General features: G+C 37.5%; 3 protein-coding genes and 1 long non-coding RNA gene across 13 annotated transcripts; 2 read left to right on the top strand and 2 right to left on the bottom strand.

Moving 5' to 3' along the window:
* Positions 1 to 274: 274 nt before the first annotated feature.
* On the top strand, positions 275 to 6,528 carry LOC135672165 (probable serine protease EDA2). Its single transcript, XM_065180620.1, has 13 exons — positions 275 to 1,559; positions 1,742 to 1,867; positions 2,072 to 2,227; positions 2,761 to 2,943; positions 3,450 to 3,566; positions 3,888 to 3,941; positions 4,012 to 4,083; positions 4,511 to 4,616; positions 4,770 to 4,866; positions 5,382 to 5,476; positions 6,033 to 6,107; positions 6,178 to 6,261; positions 6,425 to 6,528. The coding sequence occupies exons 1-13, from the start codon at positions 1,350 to 1,352 to the stop codon at positions 6,526 to 6,528; spliced, it is 1,479 nt and encodes a 492-aa protein (XP_065036692.1). The 5' UTR covers positions 275 to 1,349.
* Positions 6,529 to 8,204: 1,676 nt separating this feature from the next.
* On the bottom strand, positions 8,205 to 13,535 carry LOC135581763 (mediator of RNA polymerase II transcription subunit 19a-like). 10 transcript variants are annotated; one of them, XM_065175840.1, is made up of 9 exons: positions 13,227 to 13,535; positions 13,041 to 13,129; positions 11,590 to 11,654; positions 11,158 to 11,175; positions 10,886 to 11,046; positions 10,576 to 10,803; positions 10,402 to 10,473; positions 10,127 to 10,282; positions 8,205 to 9,725 (listed from the first exon to the last, which is right to left on the bottom strand). In XM_065175840.1, exons 3-8 carry the CDS (start codon positions 11,618 to 11,620, stop codon positions 10,232 to 10,234), a joined length of 561 nt encoding a protein of 186 aa, XP_065031912.1. In that variant the 5' UTR covers positions 11,621 to 11,654; positions 13,041 to 13,129; positions 13,227 to 13,535; the 3' UTR covers positions 8,205 to 9,725; positions 10,127 to 10,231. The 10 variants fall into 10 exon arrangements, with proteins under 10 accessions (XP_065031912.1, XP_065031914.1, XP_065031907.1 ...); XM_065175842.1 differs by having other exon boundaries at positions 10,886 to 11,037; XM_065175835.1 differs by having other exon boundaries at positions 10,886 to 11,175; positions 13,041 to 13,135.
* Positions 13,536 to 14,290: 755 nt separating this feature from the next.
* LOC135656367 (probable aquaporin NIP5-1) lies at positions 14,291 to 17,540 on the bottom strand. The gene is made up of 4 exons (XM_065175830.1): positions 16,856 to 17,540; positions 14,941 to 15,360; positions 14,798 to 14,859; positions 14,291 to 14,717 (listed from the first exon to the last, which is right to left on the bottom strand). Exons 1-4 carry the CDS (start codon positions 17,066 to 17,068, stop codon positions 14,522 to 14,524), a joined length of 891 nt encoding a protein of 296 aa, XP_065031902.1. The 5' UTR covers positions 17,069 to 17,540; the 3' UTR covers positions 14,291 to 14,521.
* Positions 17,541 to 17,626: 86 nt separating this feature from the next.
* LOC135656383 (uncharacterized) lies at positions 17,627 to 19,776 on the top strand. The gene is made up of 2 exons (XR_010504186.1): positions 17,627 to 18,078; positions 19,009 to 19,776. It is a non-coding gene; the product is annotated as an uncharacterized LOC135656383 (long non-coding RNA).
* The last annotated feature ends 886 nt before the right edge of the window (positions 19,777 to 20,662 follow it).

The following is a 20,662-nucleotide window of genomic DNA, read 5'->3' as shown; positions in this document are numbered from 1 at the left end:
GTCCTGTTGCTGATGATTGATCATGATATGGCTGTCAGCTTAGACTTTGACTTCTGAAGCAAAAAGACCTGATGCAGGGAAGCTTCCAACTTTGAGTCAAAAGTCAATCTGAGACTGCTACTTTGCTTGCCCAACGCGCAACGCTAAGGTTCATGTGCATGTTTTCTTCCACCCCCCCCCCCCCCCCCATCCACTCCGTCCTTCTTTGAGTCTCCAACCTGATATAAGATGGGCATTTCATCAAACAGCTGCAGAAATGCTGATGATCCATGTTTGGACAATGTAGTAATTGGATCTTGACTCCATCAACATAAATCATTACTCTTTTGGGGACCTGTGTCTCCCTTTTGTGCCACACAACTGGTCCAACTTGTTGAAGATCTGAATGGAGCAGGGGAAGGGAAGGGAAAGAAAAGGAAAGCTTGCATGAGTGGATTCCATGTGCCTGCAAAATGACGACGAGAAAAAGAAGGATTGAGAGAGAGCTGATGCTGATCGGCGTTGTTTAAGCAATAGGAACCATTTCCATTCAACGAGATAAAGATATACCGACTCCGAAACGTCGAAATCTGCATCTCCTCTTCATTTTCAACCAGCAGGCAACCACCAAACTTCGAAAAGGTGAAGCATTCGAATGAATGATCGCATCCGACAGTCAGCGAGCAGAAAAGGAAGAAGCCATTGGTGAACCAACCACTGGATTTGTAAGGTCAACTCTTGCTTTACACCTGTGCATGATCTTCTTGTTTGTCGATGCTCATCGCTGGTCAATGGCTTGTGTTGCACACAAACTGTCGGTGGGATTTGTTTGACCCCTTCGGGGGGGGGTTGGGAGGAAGACCTTCTCACATGACTCCATGGCGGCAGGTGAGCTACCCAAGTGGGCTTGGAAGAAATTGTTAGCATCAAGTAATGGATTCTTCTCTATTTTCTATGTGTTGAAGAAGCGAGGCTGTGGGAAATAGTGCCTATTTCGGCTGTGGATATAGACGACCTCTTAAGGTTGATATGTGCCTGCCATGCTTAAGGTTCCGTATCTAACACTTGAAGGTTATGGTGGTACAATACGTGTATTGGTGGGTGTAGAGGAGGATCTAAGTTCGGAAGAAAGATGTCAAGCTTCTTGATTTCCTCCGACATATGCTCCATTTAAGAGTCAATATTCCTCCGTGCATTAAATGCATATATATTAGGAGAGATGAGAAGGTGATGAAGAGGCAAAAACCCTACAAGAACATACACCATCATGGAAGAAGTGAATGCCGGTTACCAATTACTGCGACATGTAACCCATGGAAGCCTGTAACTCTTCGACACTTGTGTAACTCCAAAGATATGCATCCCTCTTCATGCATGGCCACTCTTTTGCTGCTTCTGCTCTCTTCTTTCTGTGCATGCATATGAGGACTCTTCTTGGCATCATCTCTCTTCTTCTCTTTCTCTTGTCTTTCCCCTCTGCATCGGAGTCGTATGGTCTCCGCAGGCTTCAGGAGAAGGGCGGCTACCTCACCCAAGAGGAGCACTGGTTCCACCAAACCCTCGATCACTTCTCCCCCACGGTTGATTTGATTCCTCTCTTTCTTTCTCTCCTTTGAGGTTAAAATGCCAAAGAAGAAACCCCATTAACATATTACTAAGCCAAATGCTGATTACTGCATTTTTGTTGTTCTCCTTTGGTAATCTTTGTTTCAAATTCAAAACTCCATTTAATTTTGTGTGTGTGTGTGTGTGAATTATGCAGTGTCATAGTATATTCAAGCAGCGATTTTACGAATTTCTTGATTACTACCAAGCTCCAAATGGACCAATATTTCTCATAATTGGTGGTGAATCAGAACTAGATGGGATCTACCACAGTTATGTATCTGTAAGTGCAATGCTTCTTGCAACTCACATTCTTAAGAACACTTGAGACCAAGTTAACTATGGCCCTAAACTATCCATTGTTAAAGTTCTACATATATTTCTTCTTAACACTACTCAAACAAATTATATTTGCTTTGTTAATCATGAATAATTGGTGTCCACATTCTTCTTCTTTCTTTCTTTCTCTTTTGTTGCAATATTGTAGGTGCTAGCAAAGAAGTTTGGTGCAGCTTTGGTTTCTCTTGAGCATAGGTACTATGGAAAGAGTTCACCTTTCAAAATACTGTCAACAGAAAACCTAAGGTTTCTATCCTCCAAACAGGCATTGTTTGACTTGGCTGTTTTCCACAAATATTACCAAGTATGTACTCTACATTTCAGGATTCAGAAAAGTCTATTTTTTTGTTCCCTCTTTTTCATTCTTATATTTAGTTCAACTTTCTTTGTTTTCAGGAAGTTGTATTCAATTTATTGTTCTTCATGTTATCTTCTTTGTAGCAACAACAATTGTAGAAGAAGAATTAGGCATTTCCCAATTACAAATGTAATATAAATGGTATATATGACTCGATTAGCCATTAAATATTATTTTATCTAATACGATATCATTGTTTTATATGACATTGTATAAGATATGGGGTATGGGGTGGTAAATTTAACACTATATTATTTCATGCCTTGAAAGTGCAATCTTACTATTGTGCAAAGGAGTAACATTATTCTATGTGATGATTTAAGGAACTCATTCTAATTTATTAGGAACAATTATGACTTTAGGGAATGAGTTCTAAGAATGTTCTAGTATTAAAATTATTCTTCATTTTATTTGTAATAGAATGCAAACAAATGTTTATAACATTATGGTTTTCCAACTTTTTTTTTTTTTTTTTGCAGGAGCATTTGCATGGAAAATATAATATGTCAGAATATGAGAGTGCATGGTTTGTGATTGGTAGCTCATATGCTGGAGCACTTAGTGCATGGTTCCATTTGAAGTTTCCTCACCTAACTTGTGGGAGTCTTGCAAGCTCTGCATCTATTCTTGCAAGCTACAACTTCATTGAATATGACCAACAGGTGCATGAGCATAATATATATACATGTTATATCTTTAGTTACTTTACATCACCTAAATAATCCTCTCTTTAGCCAATCCCAAGGCTAGAAATTTAATGTGCAGTCTGAACAATACTTTGGACTATTGAAAATTGGATGATGATGATGATGATGACCAATTCCTTCTCTCCATCAATCCTCACTGAAATTATGGCATCACTTTCTGTATGAGATCAAGTTGGATGGTTTCCCTTATGTGAAGGAGAAGGGAAATGGGATTTTAGTTAGGGTTAGAAAGGAATAAGTATTCTATTTTTCTTTAGCAAATTTGGCCACTGAGAGCTTTGAAAATTATTAGATTAGTTAAACCCAATGAAGAATTAGTCAAGCATTATACTTTTTTGGACTAAATAAAAAAAAAAGATTGAATATAGTGTTTGGAAGGCATTGTTCATTTGTTCTTTTTGTATTAAAATTATTTTGTAATCTCATGACCATTCAAAATCGTAATGGTTATACTTTTGGAGGTTGGAGAGTCAGCTGGTGCTGAATGTAAAGCTGTGTTGCAAGAAATTACTACTCTTGTGGATAGGAAACTCGAGGAAGAAGGACAACAAGTGAAGAACTTGTTTGGTGCAACTAAGGTACACTTCATCATCATGTTTGATTTGTGATTTATGAAACCATTGATGACAATATGTCTTCGATACAGTCAATTAACTACTAAGAGAAGTTTGGCACAAAAGAATTCATGTTTGCATAGATTACTACAAGTACAAATATAACATTTCCTTGAAATGACTAGTTTTGCATTCTCTCTCTCTCTCTTGAAAGATTGATGCAAAGTTGGCCATCTTGAGAGAAGTTTTTGATATTGTGTAGAGAACTCTTTAATTTTATGTGATTGATATCATGATATATCTAAGCATATCTAACACACAATCTATCTTGCTCTTTGGCTGCAGATTAGCAACAATGTCGACTTCTTGTATCTTCTAGCTGATGCTGCAGCTGCAGCTGTAAGCAAATGATATTCCTAACACCATCATTTTCTATGTTTCTATAACTAATGCTTCTGTATTCTCTCAGTTTCAGTATGGGTTTCCTGATGATCTATGTTCTCCTCTTGTTGATGCCAAGACAAATGGGAAGGACTTATTGGTACATTTGTATTTACTTCTCTTAATACATCAAGATTATTTGAATGTTATTTAGATTTTAGGGAAGTGTATGTAAATTATTGAAGCTATATAAAACTTCAAGATATAATAGTTAGAGGATTAGATTGGAACTCAGTAAGTGGATGATGTCTTTGTAAGAGAGTGGAATTTGCACCAATGACCCATTTGTTTGTTGATGATTAGGTCTTATCACAGTGAATCAAACTATATACACAAACATATTCAGAACCTCACTCAAATATCTGTGTTGATGTGAATAATTATCTTCAGAAGTTCTAAATCTTCTAGCCATACTTCAAAATTCAATTTCCATTGTAAATTGCTTGAGATTCACTTTCATAAATTGTTCATATAGTAAGTGTATGATAGCTATAAGAAAGGTGCTAACTTGGATTTGGTGTCTGCAGAGAGTATATGCTACTTATGTTAAGGATTATTATCTTAGGAGATACTCGTCGATCGAACTTTACGATCGTCAACATTTTCGGAATACGACTCCCAGTGAAATTAGCGGTAATATGTTGCACTAAGATCATAACTAGAGAAGCCTCTTTCAGTCAAGTAAAGGCACATTAATTATTTTAGATATGTTTTATTCTAAAGAAAAATTTTCAAATGCATTTTTTTTTCATATTTCATGTGTTAATAATATGTTTGATATCGCAGCGGGTCGATTATGGTCTTTCCAAATTTGTACCGAATTTGGAAATTTCCAAGTGGCACCAAAATTTGATGCTATTCGTTCACCAAAGATTGATTTAAGGTATTATCATTGGATCTTATACTATGATATCACACTTACCTGCATAGATTGATCTATGAAATGTCATTTGCTATTAAAACTTGCATATTTGATTTAAGAGGATCAATAACCAAGATATTGAAATAACTAAAAAGAATTCATACAAGTAGATACACCCAAAAAAAAAGTAAAATTAATTTGAAAGAATTTGGTATACATTGCACAAATTAAATAAACTAACACAATGTAAGACCAATGGACAAGTTTATGCAATGATGCAAGCAAAAGCTTCAAAGGGACATTTGAGATGTGTATAGATGGATATGGTAGATTGGCATATCAAAGGAAAAAATTGGTGGCATTATCTCTATAAGCTAAGTTTCAAAAACATCAACAGGTCTAAATTATGCTTCAAATTTGAACCCAACAAAAAAAATGTATTCAAGTTTTCTAGAATGACTGGAATGTTTGATTCTCTAAATTTATCATTTTTGTGATTGAATTTTATTTGATTAAATTTTGTTGATGACTTGTAGGTATCATCTGGACCTTTGCAAGGATATGTTTGGAGAAGGGATCTCCCCAAACCTGAATATGACCAACATTTATTATGGAGGCACAAATATTGCTGGTATGAATTGTGGCAGACTTCAAAGTTGTATAGAATTTTTAGAACAAATAAGCCAAATTGCAACTCAATTCACTAACCTAAGCAATATAAGCATGGTCAAAATAGGTGATCAGAAAGCATTAGAAGTAAACAAACATCATGATACCCATGTTCAACCAGAATTAAAAATGATGAATATATTGCTATGAAAATAAAGATAGATTGGTGAATGTGATTGGTGCATTTGATATGTCATATGTCCTCTTAATGTTTTATTTATTGTATTTTAAGAAATATTTTCTTGAGCAATATAATCTTTTCTTTAACATAAAAAGAAAAATATCAAGAAATGTAAATGTGTTTTTAGTTAGATAGCATAGGGTGGTGGAGTTGTTCTTCTTTATGACCTAATAGACGGAATCATAGAAACCCTGGTATACACACTCTTACACCAAGCCTAAATGATTGCAACAAGATAACTATCACAAACCTAATAAAGCTCAAACATTGATTTTAAGAGTCCATAAATTGTTATTTATATCATATGAGAACTAATTGTCTTCTTCTATTTGAATAGGTTCAAAAATAATCTTTACCAATGGCTCACAAGATCCTTGGCGCCATGCATCCAAGCAAACATCAACCAAAGATTGTAAGACCAACATTTCATTCAAATGGGTTCCCAGTAATGCATGTAATAATGCTTTCTTGAATTGTTTCAGTGCCTTCCTACTTGATCAAATGTCACAATTGCGCCCATGGCATCGATATCATTGGTTGCCCTAAGTCAGCTTCAAAAATTAAAGGTGCTCACTCTATTATTGAATTCATTTAATAAATAAGAGATTTAATATTAAACCTAAAGAAAGGTTGCCATTGAATTAGTGATTTACGATGAATTATTTATTTGAATATCCATCCAGCTATGGATTAGGATTGCATGATCTAATAAATGGAATTTTGGTTCAGGTGGTCTGGAACAGTGCACAACAGCGGTGCAACAAGTGAGACAGCACATCACAGACCACGTTGGCTTGTGGCTTTCACAATGTTCAGTCACTATGAGTTCATAAAACAGTATTACTTCATCTGCATTATCATTTTTATGTTTCGTTTTGTAACATGATGAAAAGAGTACTTGCGACCACTCAAAATGTCACCGAAAGGAAAGAAAAGAATTAGTAATCAAATAGGATTAATGTTTTCATTCACCCATTCAGCTCGTTTCTTATATTTAGATCTATCCTTAACCTTCGAAAGCTGAAGAGCATTTCCAATCTAGAACAAATTTTGATGAGATAATTACCCATTCTATGGCACACTTTTTAGTTATATTTAGCTCAATAAACCATTTCCCACTTGGGGATGCCCGTATACCCTACCAAATTAGCCATACAGTTCACATGAAGATTGTAGAAAACTGTGTCCACACTGCACATCACCTGACAGTTATATGGCCAAATATGTGTTCCAAAGGGAGAAACATTCACATCTCGATCTCCTATTTAACTATCCTAACCAGAATAAACCTCTTATGACAGACACAACTATTGCAGTGAATCAGCAGAGGGCATTTTCAATAACCTGTGCCGTTATTCTGATCACAATCTAAAAGATGAGGATCAACCTCCTAGTCATATGCACAACTAGAGATCTTACCCTGCTCAGCTACTTCCATTAAACCATATAAACACGCATCAACATAAAGCATAAGCTCACTGTTCCACTTATCAAGCAAACCTCCAAATTACAATATCCATTGATAAAAGCATTCCACTTCTCACGTCCCCTTTCAATCAGCAGTAAAGTTATTCAAAGAGGGCAATAAATTGTATAAAACTAAATACAAACTCTTTACCTGAACAGAAAACAACATATGAAATTACTATAGTTAAAATGAGGAGCAATAGACATAATTTGCAAAGTTCTTTTAGTAGTACTTGGCCTAACACCATATGTATGTATGTGATAGGAAAAAAGACAGGAACAGTCCCAGTCAGCAAGTTGCAACGTTCGCTGATCAGAATTGTTAAGACAAAATAGCACCTGATCTGATGTTTTCCACCAAATTAAGAGCATAGCCGTGAGATCTTCACAACTTGTTTCTTGTTAATTTGATTCTCAGTAAGCTTGCATTACCAATGTAACTAGACGATAACTAGATTTGTTAGATAGTTGTTTTGTCAGCTTACTCTGTCAAAAGATCACCGTTTAGATATAAAAAAAAGCCATTTACTGTTCATGTAAATTAGAAGAGAAATCTCTGCCCATAATGCAAATAACATCATAATGTTACACCAGATGAGAAACTTCCAGTAAGATTAATGTATATCTTAGTGCTCATCAAGAGAAGATTACCGTCGACCAAATGTGTTTATGGTGTAGAAATTCAGGAACAGAGAGCAGAAGCAACGGAAAACAACAACCATCTTTTTACACACAAGGCATGAGCAATCTCCAGTACAATCCATGTACATCTTACTGCTCATCAACAGAAGTTTATTAACGACCAATTCTGATTATGGTGTAGCAATTCAAAACCACATCCTCATCCATCTCCAGGTCTTGTGGTTTTTCACAAAACTATATAATGAAATCTGAATTTTTATCATAATGAGATTGCTTTACAACTATAGTTCTAATTAAGATAATACCAAATGTTGACATCTAGCTCACTAGATCTGCATTCACGATCATTAACCCTTTATATGCCAGAAAAAAAAATGAAGAAAACAACAACACTGTATAATGGAGAAAACAATAACATAATATATGCCAGGATAAACTAATGAAGAAATAGCAGCCATAGACAAAAGTTAACATGCTTATATAGATCCACATGATACAAAAAAGTTAAGTGAATATATCGTCAATCATCATCTTCGTCGGGTTCAAACTACGACACCTCCCTGCTCCCTGTTGCATCAAGCAGATATTGTTCTTTTCTCATGCATATTAAACCATATATACGTAGTGTAAATTTCTCATCACCTACAGATGAAGACTGAAGTTACACCTAATATTTTTAAAAGAAAATGATCCACCACTCCAGATAATAACAAATTGATTGTCATTTGGAAATGAATTCACTGTACATGTACAAACAAACTAATTATGACAAATAATTGCAATAATACAAGAATTACCTTTATTTTCAACTTCAGAACTATTTTTTAATAACCACAAAATCAACTAAAGGAAGAGAATTCTATGCCTTAAAGACCACATTTACTTGTAGAATATACATCACATCATGATCTTCCTCATAAAGGGACTAAAATATCCCAATATTACTGCTAACCTACTGAAAAGTGAAACGTTTTAGGCTACAGTACAAGTGAGGTTTAACATGTGGGTGTTCTAGCTAATTGGTTCATTATTGTGAACTGTGACTTGCTACAGAAACATTTTGGTTAAATCACTAGCTCCAACATATAAAATATTTAAAGTTGCTGAGCCATGAGCTATAAATTTAGTTTAGAAAAAGCCAATTGTGATAGAGAACCCAATAACTCTTAACTCATTAATTTTGTCTTGTTATTTGGTGTCTTTATAGTTATTATTTTTTTCTTGAATAAAATCTAGGGTTGGAAGTTGGAACATGTAATATGGATTATGGATCTCATTTGTCTTTAAATAGTTATGATGTATCAACAAAAATAACTTAATACATTAAAAGTATAAATGTTGTGACATGCAGATTGCATGTGCATCTTAGATCACAAGTACAAAATTGCAGGAGCATTCCTGGTAATTAATAACCTTCCAAAAAAACGGTTTATCTCAGTTTTGTTCAAGATCTGAATCTTGTGCATGTAGCATTGCTCCTTTGGTAGTTTGGAAAAATTATCAATCGTAACATTTGGACTTGGAATCCAATGAAATTACAAACGTGTCAAGCCATCACAAAATACACAGAACAATTCATGAACTACAGAGAACATGCCAGGTGATGCACCAAGTTAAGAAGAAAGTTAGATGAAAAAGCGATGATACAAAAACTTGCATCTTCACCCAGAAACCAAAATGCAAAGTTACTTTAAGAAAAACACTCATATAAATATTAAAGTGTGATCACTGGCAAAGCTTGTTGTTCCGACCAATGTGAGAATGGAACGCACCACGCCAGAAAAGAATTCGTGTGCACGATGCTGACCCATGCCAAGGTGTTGACGTAACATTGAGGTGCAGACATATGAGTAGACCTTTTTTTTTCTGCCCGTGCCAAAAAGGTATCACACAGAATGGCAATCCTTGAACGATGGAGTTCCTGACCACAAAATGATTAGTGGCAGTTTCTAGAGGGCTATTTCAACTAGTTCATTAATATGTATGCGTATGATTGCATAATTTCAGCTTTTTATTTTCTTTTTTGAACTTTTAACTCAGAACATAGAGACAAAGAGTGGTAGATTTAAGCCTAAGTGCCAAAGAGTACAGACATATTCAATGATACCAAAAAGACTAAAAATAATGATTCTATGATTCCAGCAACATGCCACAACAATGGTGGCAAGCCTAATTTATATAGCCATTTATGGACATAAAGTACATTCATGACACAGAAATCAGATCAGTTCATCATAACAAATTATATCAGACAATTTAAGAATTAATTGATCAAAAAGGGGTAGTCTGGCCATGTTATCACGACGACAAGAAGCAGATTACCTCAAAGAATTCTGGTGCAAGATAAGAAATCCTTCGAACTAATCTTCTCCAACAGCATGCTTGATAGTGAGACAATGAAGACAGACAACAAGTAGTCAACTTCTATCAGCTTGAAACCTTTATCCCTCCCACTTCTTCAATCTTTAGACTCTTATGCTGAGATATTTCAGAAGATTGCTTTAATGAGAGGAGAAAAAACAGGAAATATCATTATAAGAAAAGTAATGAAGTTGAAGAAACAAGAATAACTAAAATGGCAGAAGGAAGAGTCTAACCATGCCTACTACCTTACTTTTCTTGTGTTTGTGATTATCTACTGAATCTTCATTACCATCATGTTTCCTCTTCTGAAACATTAATATTTAAATAACCAAGAACATTAGGAACAAGACTTAACAAAATTAAATATACATATAGTTTGAAAAAACATGGTAAGCACGAAAAAGGACCTTCTCATGATGTTTCTTTGAATGATCACCACCAGAATCATGATGTCCACTTTTATCCTTCTTTTTCTCTCGGTCTTTATCTTTACTCCGATCTTTATGTCGACGTTTGTGCTTCTTATGCTCCTTGTCCTTTTCTCTATCTTTGACCTTGTGTTTTTTGTGCTTCCTCCCCTTGTCTTTAGAATCTCCTTTAGATTTCCCAGGAATGGTTGGTGTTCCTTTTTCTGACTGAAGAATATTACAGAAGAATCCTTCTTGTAGGAAATTACAACAAAAATATGAACTCCCATTCAGATGACAGGATTCTTACCAAAGGCAAGTCAATAGGTGCAGTATCTCGCAGCTCAAATGCTTGCCCTAGTAGATCCAAGTTGAATTGTTGAATCTGAGCTGTTGTCTCTCTCAGGTATGGAGCACTCTGAAAGAGCTGACCCAGCTCCATGCCTTCTCCCTTTCGGATTTCTGTGTCTCCTACAACATTGTGGAGATAATGTGTGTCTGAAATTGACAAAGGAAGAATTCTTTTGCAAAAGAAATCATGGTGTGCTGACAGCTTGTAGCGGTTAATCAAATCAGCAGCACCTGTAAGCTCCCTAGGTCCTGCATGTTCAAACAAATATCTCAATTGAAACCTTTTAGGATAAACGCTAAAAAAAGAATTGAAATTAACAAGAGCTTGAAAGTTGAAACAATTATTAATGACATCATACACCACCAATTGCAAAGTCAACGTTCTACAATTGTTAAGGGGAATATAGTCACTACCTAAAAAGGTCCTATTCAAAATACTAATACCGGAGACAAACTAGTGGAATCTCATCGAACTGACACATACTGACTAATAAGGTATAATATACGTTGGTGAACTAATGAAAAATAAATAATACCCAATGCATGAGACTCCCACAATGCAGGGACTAGGCGTTCCCCATCCTTATAAATAAATATGAGGACCATACTGTATTACATGTCTGAACTATGAACTATCCAAATAATTTCATTTAATAAATTTACCTCTTCCAAACTTCTTGCTCTCAGGATCCATTCTATCGTAGCTTACAATATTCACAATTCAACATCTGCAATAAAAAAAATATATGTTTAACAGAACAAAGATAAAAATAAGAGGCCACAATCCAAGAATCATTTTGCAAAGCATATCTAGTATGACGTGGATAATCTTCCAGAAGTTGCTTCACGGAACAAAGATCAAGGTCACAAATCAGAAGAAAATCTATGCAACACATATCTAAGAAACTTCAGAATTATTTAAAAGGTGCAAATACACTATTATTTGCATGAAGTTGTTTGGTAACATAATTCTAACACTGAACCACAGATGATAGTACAACTTCTCAAAGAAAAATCTCCACTGTTTAACTTCAACATAGTTATTCATGATAGAATCAGCACCTATACACTGGTGAAATAATAACCACATCTGAAGTTCTCTCGTACTATACAATAACTTCCATGGTAAGTACCAAAATCTTACCTTAACTTTTAACTTGCCTACCAATTTTCATATTAATGATGCTGTCCAATCTCATGAGGACTGGAGACCACACTGGTTTCAGTTTTAGATAGCATGGCCAAAAGAAAAGCGCCAATCCTAATCCAAGTGGATCGATTAAATCACTTCTGAATAACTTGATTTCTCTGAATTATAGGATTCAGACAGAGAAAGTGATCAAGGTCGATTTAGTGTGGTCACAACCAAAATTGATCCCTAATAAATCAATCTTGAGCTGACTGCAACAGATCCGGATCCAACAATCATAACCAACCAACTCAGCCAGTCCTTCATATCCCAACCTTAAGATCCACAAGAAATCAAATTCTCTAACCCATGCTAAGTTCAAAGATGAAGATCCAGGGTAGAGCCATATAAGGTTGTATTTTGGTCTATCCAAGTCTAGTCCTGGAAAGTCACCTGATGAAGCAAAAGAAACATTTTGCTTGTATGTCATTATCCACATACTTGCTATGAGTGTCCCATTGGCAATTTGTTTCCCAATATAGTCCTCCTTTGTCTGTATGCATATGCATACAACAAGCAATCAGATCATCCACATATGAAGCCATACAACTTAAATAAGGCTGCATAAGCTTTATACAAGATAGTCACATGTCAGACGACTCCAGCAATTAGACACATCAAGGACATTTCATATACTTGCTCCTTCCTTGAACATCCTCTTTCCTCTCTTATTTCAGCTTCCAACTTTTACTGTTAGAGACCGTCCAATAACAGTATCATAACTTTAGTTTGCTAAAAAAGTTACTAAACAACATCAATGAAATGGGAGAGAAATGTCTACAAGCCAAAAAAAGTCAAGTCTCCACTTTCGGCGACTGATCTTTAGATATCACGAGGGTAAATATAATATTGAACATCTACCGACAGATAATCATTAGTCCTCTTATGATATGCTTTTTCTAAATCCCTTCCCCGAACTCATCACCTCGTCTAGGTCAAGCATGAGAAGTAGATGCGGACGCCCCAGAAGAATAAATTCTTCCCTCGCTAACCTACATCCCGTATCCACGCACGCTGTTTCTTTGAGAGAACAGAACAACGAGAAGCAGGAAACATGAATCAGTCGTTTGCAAAATCGAAATGCAATTTAATTAGATGTTGCAAACAAGACCTGTTTTGACTTTATTATGTGAGTTCGAACCAGTCCTCCTCTAGATCGCCATGAAGAGCAAACGCGGGTTCACAGGAAGTCAAATGGAAGGAGGGAGAGGAGCCGGATGCCTTGTTGCCGGACTCCGGGGCCACCTGAGGGGACGCAGAAAGCGGAAACCGCGGCGATGACGACGGTGGAATCAAGGAGAAAAAATAATGAGAAGAGGAGGTCCGATATCGAAGGAGAAGAGGGAGGGAGTGGGGGAGCAGAGAGGGGGTTAGGGAGAAAGACTAGGGTTGAGATCGATCTGGCGTCGCAGTATTAACGGGAGTGAACTCAGTGTAATCATAATAAAAATTATTAAATGGATGGTTTCTATTAGATTAAGTGGGAGAAATGTCTCCTCTCACACGATGAATTGGATTCCTCAATACCCATTAATAATATATATATATATATATATGAATTCTCGGATAAAGCTGTCGATAAAGCTTAGAAAAATTCTTACAGAGTATTTCTTTTTTCAAATATATATATATATATATATATATATATATATGAATTCTCGGATAAAGCTGTCAATAAAGCTTAGAAAAATTCTTACAGAGTATTTCTTTATATATATATATATATATATATATATATATGAATTCTCGGATAAATTTGTCGATAAAGCTTAGAAAAATTCTTAGAGAGTATTTCTTTTTCCAAAATTCTTTTCTCTACCCAACACTATTGTATGTTGTTAGCACCCTCACCAATCCCTTGTCCTTCCCAACCCTAACCTTGCCTTCATGAACTCGTCCCCACCTTTACACTCACAACATCGTCCACTTGCACCTTCATAATTGGATCCTATGCGACGAGTGAGAACAGTGATGGTGAGGCTTAGATGAACATATTTATATTTGTACTGTGAATCCAAAAGTCACAGTAGGTATACAAACAACATATTTATATTTGTACTCGTTAATGGACAGGCTTAGATGAACATCTCATCCTTCTGTAGAAGATAATACAATACATAAACTGTGAATTCAACTAATGAAGACCCACAATGCAAGAAGGAAACACTACCGAGATACCAAAATACAAATACTAACTTAGAAGTTCAAACACGACAATTATTACAGGGCGCATATACTGCCCACTTTATTCCAAGCACTCCTCACAGCCACACGAAGTATTAAGGACACACCAACACACGGTATTCGTGGACTTCATGTCACGTCCACTTGAGCAGACATCAAGCAAAGACAAATTACTTCATACCTTAATAATATTTATTATCGCAGGTCTGCGAGTGCCAACATTTAACGGCGGAAGCTCCTAACTTGCCGTGGCATCTCGCCGTCCTCCTCCTTGAGCTTGACGGCCGTGTAAACGGCGGCTCCCGTGACTGCCCCGGCCGTCGGCGCCACCAGATATATCCATATCCGCTCGTAATTGCCGGCCGCGACCGCCGGCCCAAGCGTCCGAACCGGGTTCATCGATCCCCCGCTCGATGGCCTGATCCCAACATGTCGACCGTCAGAATAATGCCACGTGTAACAATTAATAGAGACTCGGGTCGGTTCGGTGCTACTAACCCGGCCACCAGAATGTTGAGCATGACCGTGGCCCCCACCGCGATTCCTGCCAATTCCCCCACCTGTGTGAAGAAGCAGCATTGCGTAGGAAATTAAGAGGCGGAGGTGAACGAAGGGGGAGAGGGCAACGGTGTGGAAATTACGGCACGAGTGTCGGTGGCGACGGCGGTGACGACGAAGAGGAGGTTGAAGGTGATGAGGAACTCGATGAAGAAGGCCTGGGGGGAGCTGACGGAGGGCACGGTGACGCCGCCGGAGAGGAAGGGGTGGAAGACGGCCTTGAGGGCGAAGGAGGCGCAGATGGAGGCGGAGACCTGGGCGAGGATGTAGGCGGGGACGTGGGCCCAGGGGAAGTGGCGCAGCATCGCGAAGGCGATGGTGAGGGACGGGTTGAGGTGGGCGCCGGAAATGTGGCCTGTGGACAGGATGACGATCATGACCGCCAGGCCGGCGCAGGCGGCGTTGCCGATGAGGGTCTCGGCGCCGTTGTACTTCTGGTTCACGATCGGTGCCGCCGTGGCGCCAAATATGAGGATGAATGTCCCCACAAATTCTGCTCCCAGCTGTCACGTCATCAACAACTATAACAAATAATTTTTATTTTTAATATATATATATATGTAAAAATAGTGCCTCTTTGAAATAAAATTTTAATTACATATTATGCTTTAACTATGATGTCTTATAAGTTCATACGTTGTTTAAGTAAATAGAAACTTCGAACATTAAGACTATCAACCAAATATTTTGGCGTGTCAAACACACTAAAAGACAAACTAAAAGTGACTGAATTGACGTTACAGTTGACGTGATGACTTTTATCTTCATCAAACGATAAAGACAAAGCAGTGTCATAATCTATGCTGATATAACGTCAGATTCTTGCATGTTATCACCATCAACCTAAGGAACGCATTTTGAAAGAAAGAAGCATATTTCTCTATCAGCAAAAATATTTGACCCACACTAAGAGATTGCTGGGGACATGAAGATGGATGGATTCATTAAGCCATGTCTACTCCACCTACTCAATAGAATTAGGGTTAGTATTGGGTCATGCCACCATGGATTTTCTTCTTTGTGTGTGTGTGTGACGGTATGATAGATATAATTCGCAGTGATTTAACATCTTACGGAAGGAACAGCCATACTTGTGAGGAAGGAAAAGCTTCACAGATTTAAATGTAGTTTTCGAATGTTAACAGGGATTACAGTATTTTCTTGAATTTAAAGCTAATCATATTTGTGAGAAAGGAGATTCCCTGCGAGTTGTCTTTTTCTTCTAGGGATGAGGCAGGCAGGAACGTACCCTAGTTGAAGATGTATAATCCCTATGCATGCCTGCTTCTTGTTGTGGTCAATAATGGGGAGGGTGGCAGAAGCAGGAGTTGAGGACAAAAGAGAGAAGAGGTTAAGATGCTGCCGCGATGCAAGGCAAGATGGGTGATGGGACTCGTGCCCGGTGCTGTCACTGACGGCCGTGTGCTGTGCGTCTCCGGTAGATTCCTCTCACACTTATGATGAGGAAAAGAAAGGGAAATGAAAAGCCATGCAGCATCTTCCATCTGTTCTTGGAAAGAGATGAATTCAAGAAGGTAAAGAAGAGTGCATGGATTCTTGAATTTATTCTTATTTTCTCCAGTCCATCTGGACCAGTCTAATAAAAATCAACAGATGAGGAATCAACATAAAGGTGCAAAAATAATAAAAAAAATGAGAGAGAAAAGAAATAGAATTTGATGATCTAAAAAAGACTTTATTATAATCCTTAAACTGATGCATGATTTGAGCTTTCACAAACTCATGTATATTTTTTCTTTGATGACATGAGAAATAATAAATTGTCAATCTCTGAGAAGAGATGGTAAGTTGAGAAATATGAACTCTCAACCAAACCTGCAATAAAATAGTGAAGTTGGTGACTGAAAATTCAGATAAATTAAACCCTGTCATGCTTGATCTATGGCAGTAAGATATGGTGTCTTTTAAGAAGCAATGATGATGATGATGACAAGGGAAGACATGCGCGAACGAGAGGAGTGTTGATGGGCGGCGTACCTTGCGGGTGAGGGAGACGTCGGGCTTGGGGAGCTCGATGAAGCACGTGTGGGGGGAGGAGGCCCACGACTCCAACGGGAGGCACCTGTTGCACCTCGGCATCGACTTCCGGTCGTAAGACAGCGAGTCAACTCGGAGCGAGTTGAAGAGCGGCGCCCCCGGCGTGCCCGGCGTCGCCGGGGCTGACACGTTCGGCGTCTCCGGCTCCGGCATTGCCAAAGGCTTCAGTTTCAGTGTATTTTTGGTCTTTTTTTTATTTTTTGGAGGGAAGAGTAATTAAGAAGGGACGAAGTTACATGATCTAATTGTTTTTATAAAGCTTTTGCTATGAGAATGGAGGAATTCTAGCCAGGATTTGATACAGCAGATGCAGTTTCACTCAGATATCATAAGATGAAACCCTACTATTGCTACTACCACTATTTTTTTGTGTTTTTTTTTTGGGCTTGAATTCTGCACTGAAAGAAACAAATCTTACATGATCTGAAAGCTTTTATAAACGTCTCGCTAAGGAATGATGAGAAGAAAGCAAGCCAGCTGAACTTTTGCCTACAAAGCTACTGAGATCTACAGGTGGAAGACTCAGAAGCACTTATGCCTGCAAAGAAAAGCTGCATTAAGAGCTTCCTGAAGGTGATGGTGAAGGTAGGAAGGAAGAACACTTCCGACTGCAGGGGAGGAGAGACAGAGTGGTGGGGGAAAGAGAAGCACAGAAGTGGAGGACATGGAAGAACAAGTGGGTGTATATATTGGGACGAGTGAAGGGAAGGTCAATGCCTCACAGTGACAGCTCACATCACTGTGACAGCTTCAAATAATTGTATGATAAAGAGATATTTGTCATTGCGAATCTAAACTGCATTAATTATCATTATTATTATTTGTTAAAGTTGTGATCCACCTTCAATCTTTCATTAATATTTCTATCTCATGAGAAGGAAGGTTAATTATGTTCATCATTGTGATGATTAGATATATTAGAAGGCATCACCGATCACATGTATCGATCCGAATGTATTCTTTTGTGTGCTAGCTAGTGGGCGTATGAATCCTCTCTCCTTTAGGTTCACCATCTATTCCCATGCTCGCTCACATCATGTGATGTGGTCGAAGCCTACCTAAAAGAATGGTGGGCAAGCAAGCAACCTCGACGGCATCTTCCAGGCTTTTCCATATTCTTCACTCGTTCATTCCTCTCGGTTATTCCTCCTTGAATTATTGATGTAAGTATTCTCTCTGTCCTTCACAGTTTGTAGATGAATCTCTATAATTATATCGTTTTGTTTGTTCTGCCTCCTGTGTAATTTTGCTGTGTTTGCACTTGAAAATGGAGCAAACATCTGTTCGTACGCAAGGTGTTTGTTTAATTGACCAGTTTCTGGTTCCTTCTTGAATTATTGATGTTTGAATTCTCTATGTTCTTCACAGTTTGTAGATTAATCTCTATAATTATATCGTTTTGTTTGTTCTGCCTCCTGTGTAATTTTGCTGTGCTTGCACTTGAAAATGGAGCAAACATCTGCTCGTACGCAAGGTGTTTGTTTAATTGACCAGTTTCTGGTTCCTTCTTGAATTATTGATGTTTGAATTCTCTATGTTCTTCACAGTTTGTAGATTAATCTCTATAATTATACTGTTTTGTTTGTTCGGCTTCCTGTGTAATTTTACTGTGCTTGCACTTGAAAATGGAGCAAGCATCTGCTCGTACGCAAGGTGTTTGTTTAATTGTCCAGTTTCTGATTCCTTCTCTTCTCAACCATGAGATTTAGCTTTTGAATGTCCTTTTTAGAACCTAATGGTGTGCTAAAGAACTAATATTCAATTAGCACAGAGAAATCATGTGTAGCTGTAAGTGACCACATTGTGGTGAGCACTTATTCCTTGCTTACCATGATCTTGGTGTCAAAAGCCGAGCCTTGGAGTCACTAATTGGATGATTGCCACCTTGATTACTGGAATACTTCAGAAAAAAGTTGCTTTGACCATCGGTAATCAATTTCGTTACTAAAAAATTTGCGTGAGTGTTTGAGTCTTCAGTTAATTCATCAAACTTCGATATTTATAGAACAAGCATCCGAACATCCCTCGATCACCGAGTAGAGTGTTTGAATCTTTAGTTAATCATTTCAGACTTTTTTTTTTTGCATATGCAGGTTTGAATCAAGTAGGACTGATATAATTATCTTTGAGATCCACCATATCATTTATCACTGAGAGGACAGATGGTCCATCATTTTCTTTTCTGAAGCTTTACTTGTTGGTGTTTGTTCAACCGCACTCTCCTGCCGCTGCCTCAGTTGGAGAACTGTTCTTCCACTACACAATCAGTGAACTCTTCCCTGTCTGGAGCTAGCAGAAGTAAGCCATGTTAGATTACCAAGGCACCGACCCCATGACAGCAAAAGGAACGGTGAGGAAGAGCCACAAATCATTGTTCTGCCCGAACTCACCTGATGCCTCTCCTCCATTCAACCCAAAAGCAAGTTCTTGTGGTGGTGTCCCTTTTTCTGGTTGCTTGAATGATGATGGAGCTGCACATTGTGTAATGACAGCCACTGACACCCATTCTGTCTCACCACTGGCCAATCCCTTTATTGAGTTGAACTCTCCAGAAGCCACCTCATGGATGATGCTCACCAACCATACTGTCTATCCATGGTGATAAAGAAGACTACCGAAGACTAAACGTCAAGGCAAGGCACCAACACAGATGAAGGGTGAAGCAAGGCACTGTCTGAAGACTCCATGACAAAGAAAGGGCAGAGCTAAATAGGAAGAAGATCACAAACAGCTAAAGGAAAAAGCATGATAGGCGTCTGCTTGTTGCCTTCCCTTTGTTCTTGTTCATCTTGTACAAGTCAACTATGGGGGACAACAATCTGAATTTAAAATGTGAGATGGCTGCCCACTGGATTGGTCCACTCAAATCATAACTCAGATTCCTAGTGTAAGATATAAATGAGTCTCTGGTGGCATCCAAATGATCAAAAATTTCAACCAAAAAAAAATCATATTTAGAGTGATACGATCTGATTCGATAGAATAACTGATGATTAACTCAAGAAGTTTGTGTTGTTCACATATAATATGGGAAGTTCTATGATGACCAGATTTTATGTTGCATGGCTCAATCGATTTGGCACGCCAAAAAAGATCCAAAAACAGGCATATCAAGATGGATGGATCTTTCTATCACTGATGCATTTACATCGATGTAGCACCAATTAATTGATTAAATAAATATGTTTATTTCGGATGGGTAAAAAATAACTTATATTCTTGTCATCTTTATGAGACTCCAAATATTCAGGTCAATGTAATTGCTTGCTTGTCACACCAATATTTGCTGAATTAGATATTGATTCATTAGATGTATGCAATGTTTCTCTACTTCAAAATAATTACATCACATCTAAGTAACATGCTATTGTGATGATGAATTGGTCAAGATTTCTTTCTCACTCTCTCTCTCTCTCTCTCTCTCACACACACACACACACACCCCAAAGGAGAAGTGAAAAGCCTCTGTGAATAATTTAGTCGATCCAAGAAAGGTCGAGTCTTATATATCAATATGTACTTAATATATTCAATTATATCATACATTCAATCAAATTTAAGATTTTTTTTCCATATAGTAAACAGAAAAAACATATTATACATAGTTACATACATGCATATATAATATTTTGTGATAATTTTAGGAACATTATGACATCAATAGGGAGGGGAACCTCACGAAATTGACACTTGTAATTATGTGGTGAAGGCATATTCTAAAATTAGAATTTTGTAAAACAATAAATA

This window comes from Musa acuminata, chromosome BXJ1-4, assembly GCF_036884655.1.
Source record: "Musa acuminata AAA Group cultivar baxijiao chromosome BXJ1-4, Cavendish_Baxijiao_AAA, whole genome shotgun sequence".
Lineage (NCBI taxonomy): Eukaryota > Viridiplantae > Streptophyta > Magnoliopsida > Zingiberales > Musaceae > Musa > Musa acuminata.
The sequence above is the reverse complement of the archived record's forward strand: the minus strand, read 5'-3'. Positions and strand labels throughout refer to the sequence as shown.

Coding starts and splice junctions, on each gene's coding strand:
- LOC135672165 (XM_065180620.1), top strand. CDS start 1,350: ATGCATGGCCACTCTTTTGCTGCTTCTGCTCTCTTCTTTCTGTGCATG. Junction 2,944..3,449: donor TCATTGAATATGACCAACAG/GTGCATGAGCAT, acceptor ATACTTTTGGAG/GTTGGAGAGTCAGCTGGTGC. Junction 6,108..6,177: donor GCAAACATCAACCAAAGATT/GTAAGACCAACA, acceptor GAATTGTTTCAG/TGCCTTCCTACTTGATCAAA.
- LOC135581763 (XM_065175835.1), bottom strand. CDS start 11,620: ATGGATCCTGAGAGCAAGAAGTTTGGAAGAG. Junction 11,176..11,589: donor GAGCAAGAAGTTTGGAAGAG/GTAAATTTATTA, acceptor TTGAACATGCAG/GACCTAGGGAGCTTACAGGT. Junction 10,804..10,885: donor CACCTATTGACTTGCCTTTG/GTAAGAATCCTG, acceptor AATATTCTTCAG/TCAGAAAAAGGAACACCAAC.
- LOC135656367 (XM_065175830.1), bottom strand. CDS start 17,068: ATGCCGGAGCCGGAGACGCCGAACGTGTCAGCCCCGGCGACGCCGGGC. Junction 15,361..16,855: donor ACGTCTCCCTCACCCGCAAG/GTACGCCGCCCA, acceptor ATGACGTGACAG/CTGGGAGCAGAATTTGTGGG. Junction 14,860..14,940: donor TCGCCACCGACACTCGTGCC/GTAATTTCCACA, acceptor TTCTTCACACAG/GTGGGGGAATTGGCAGGAAT.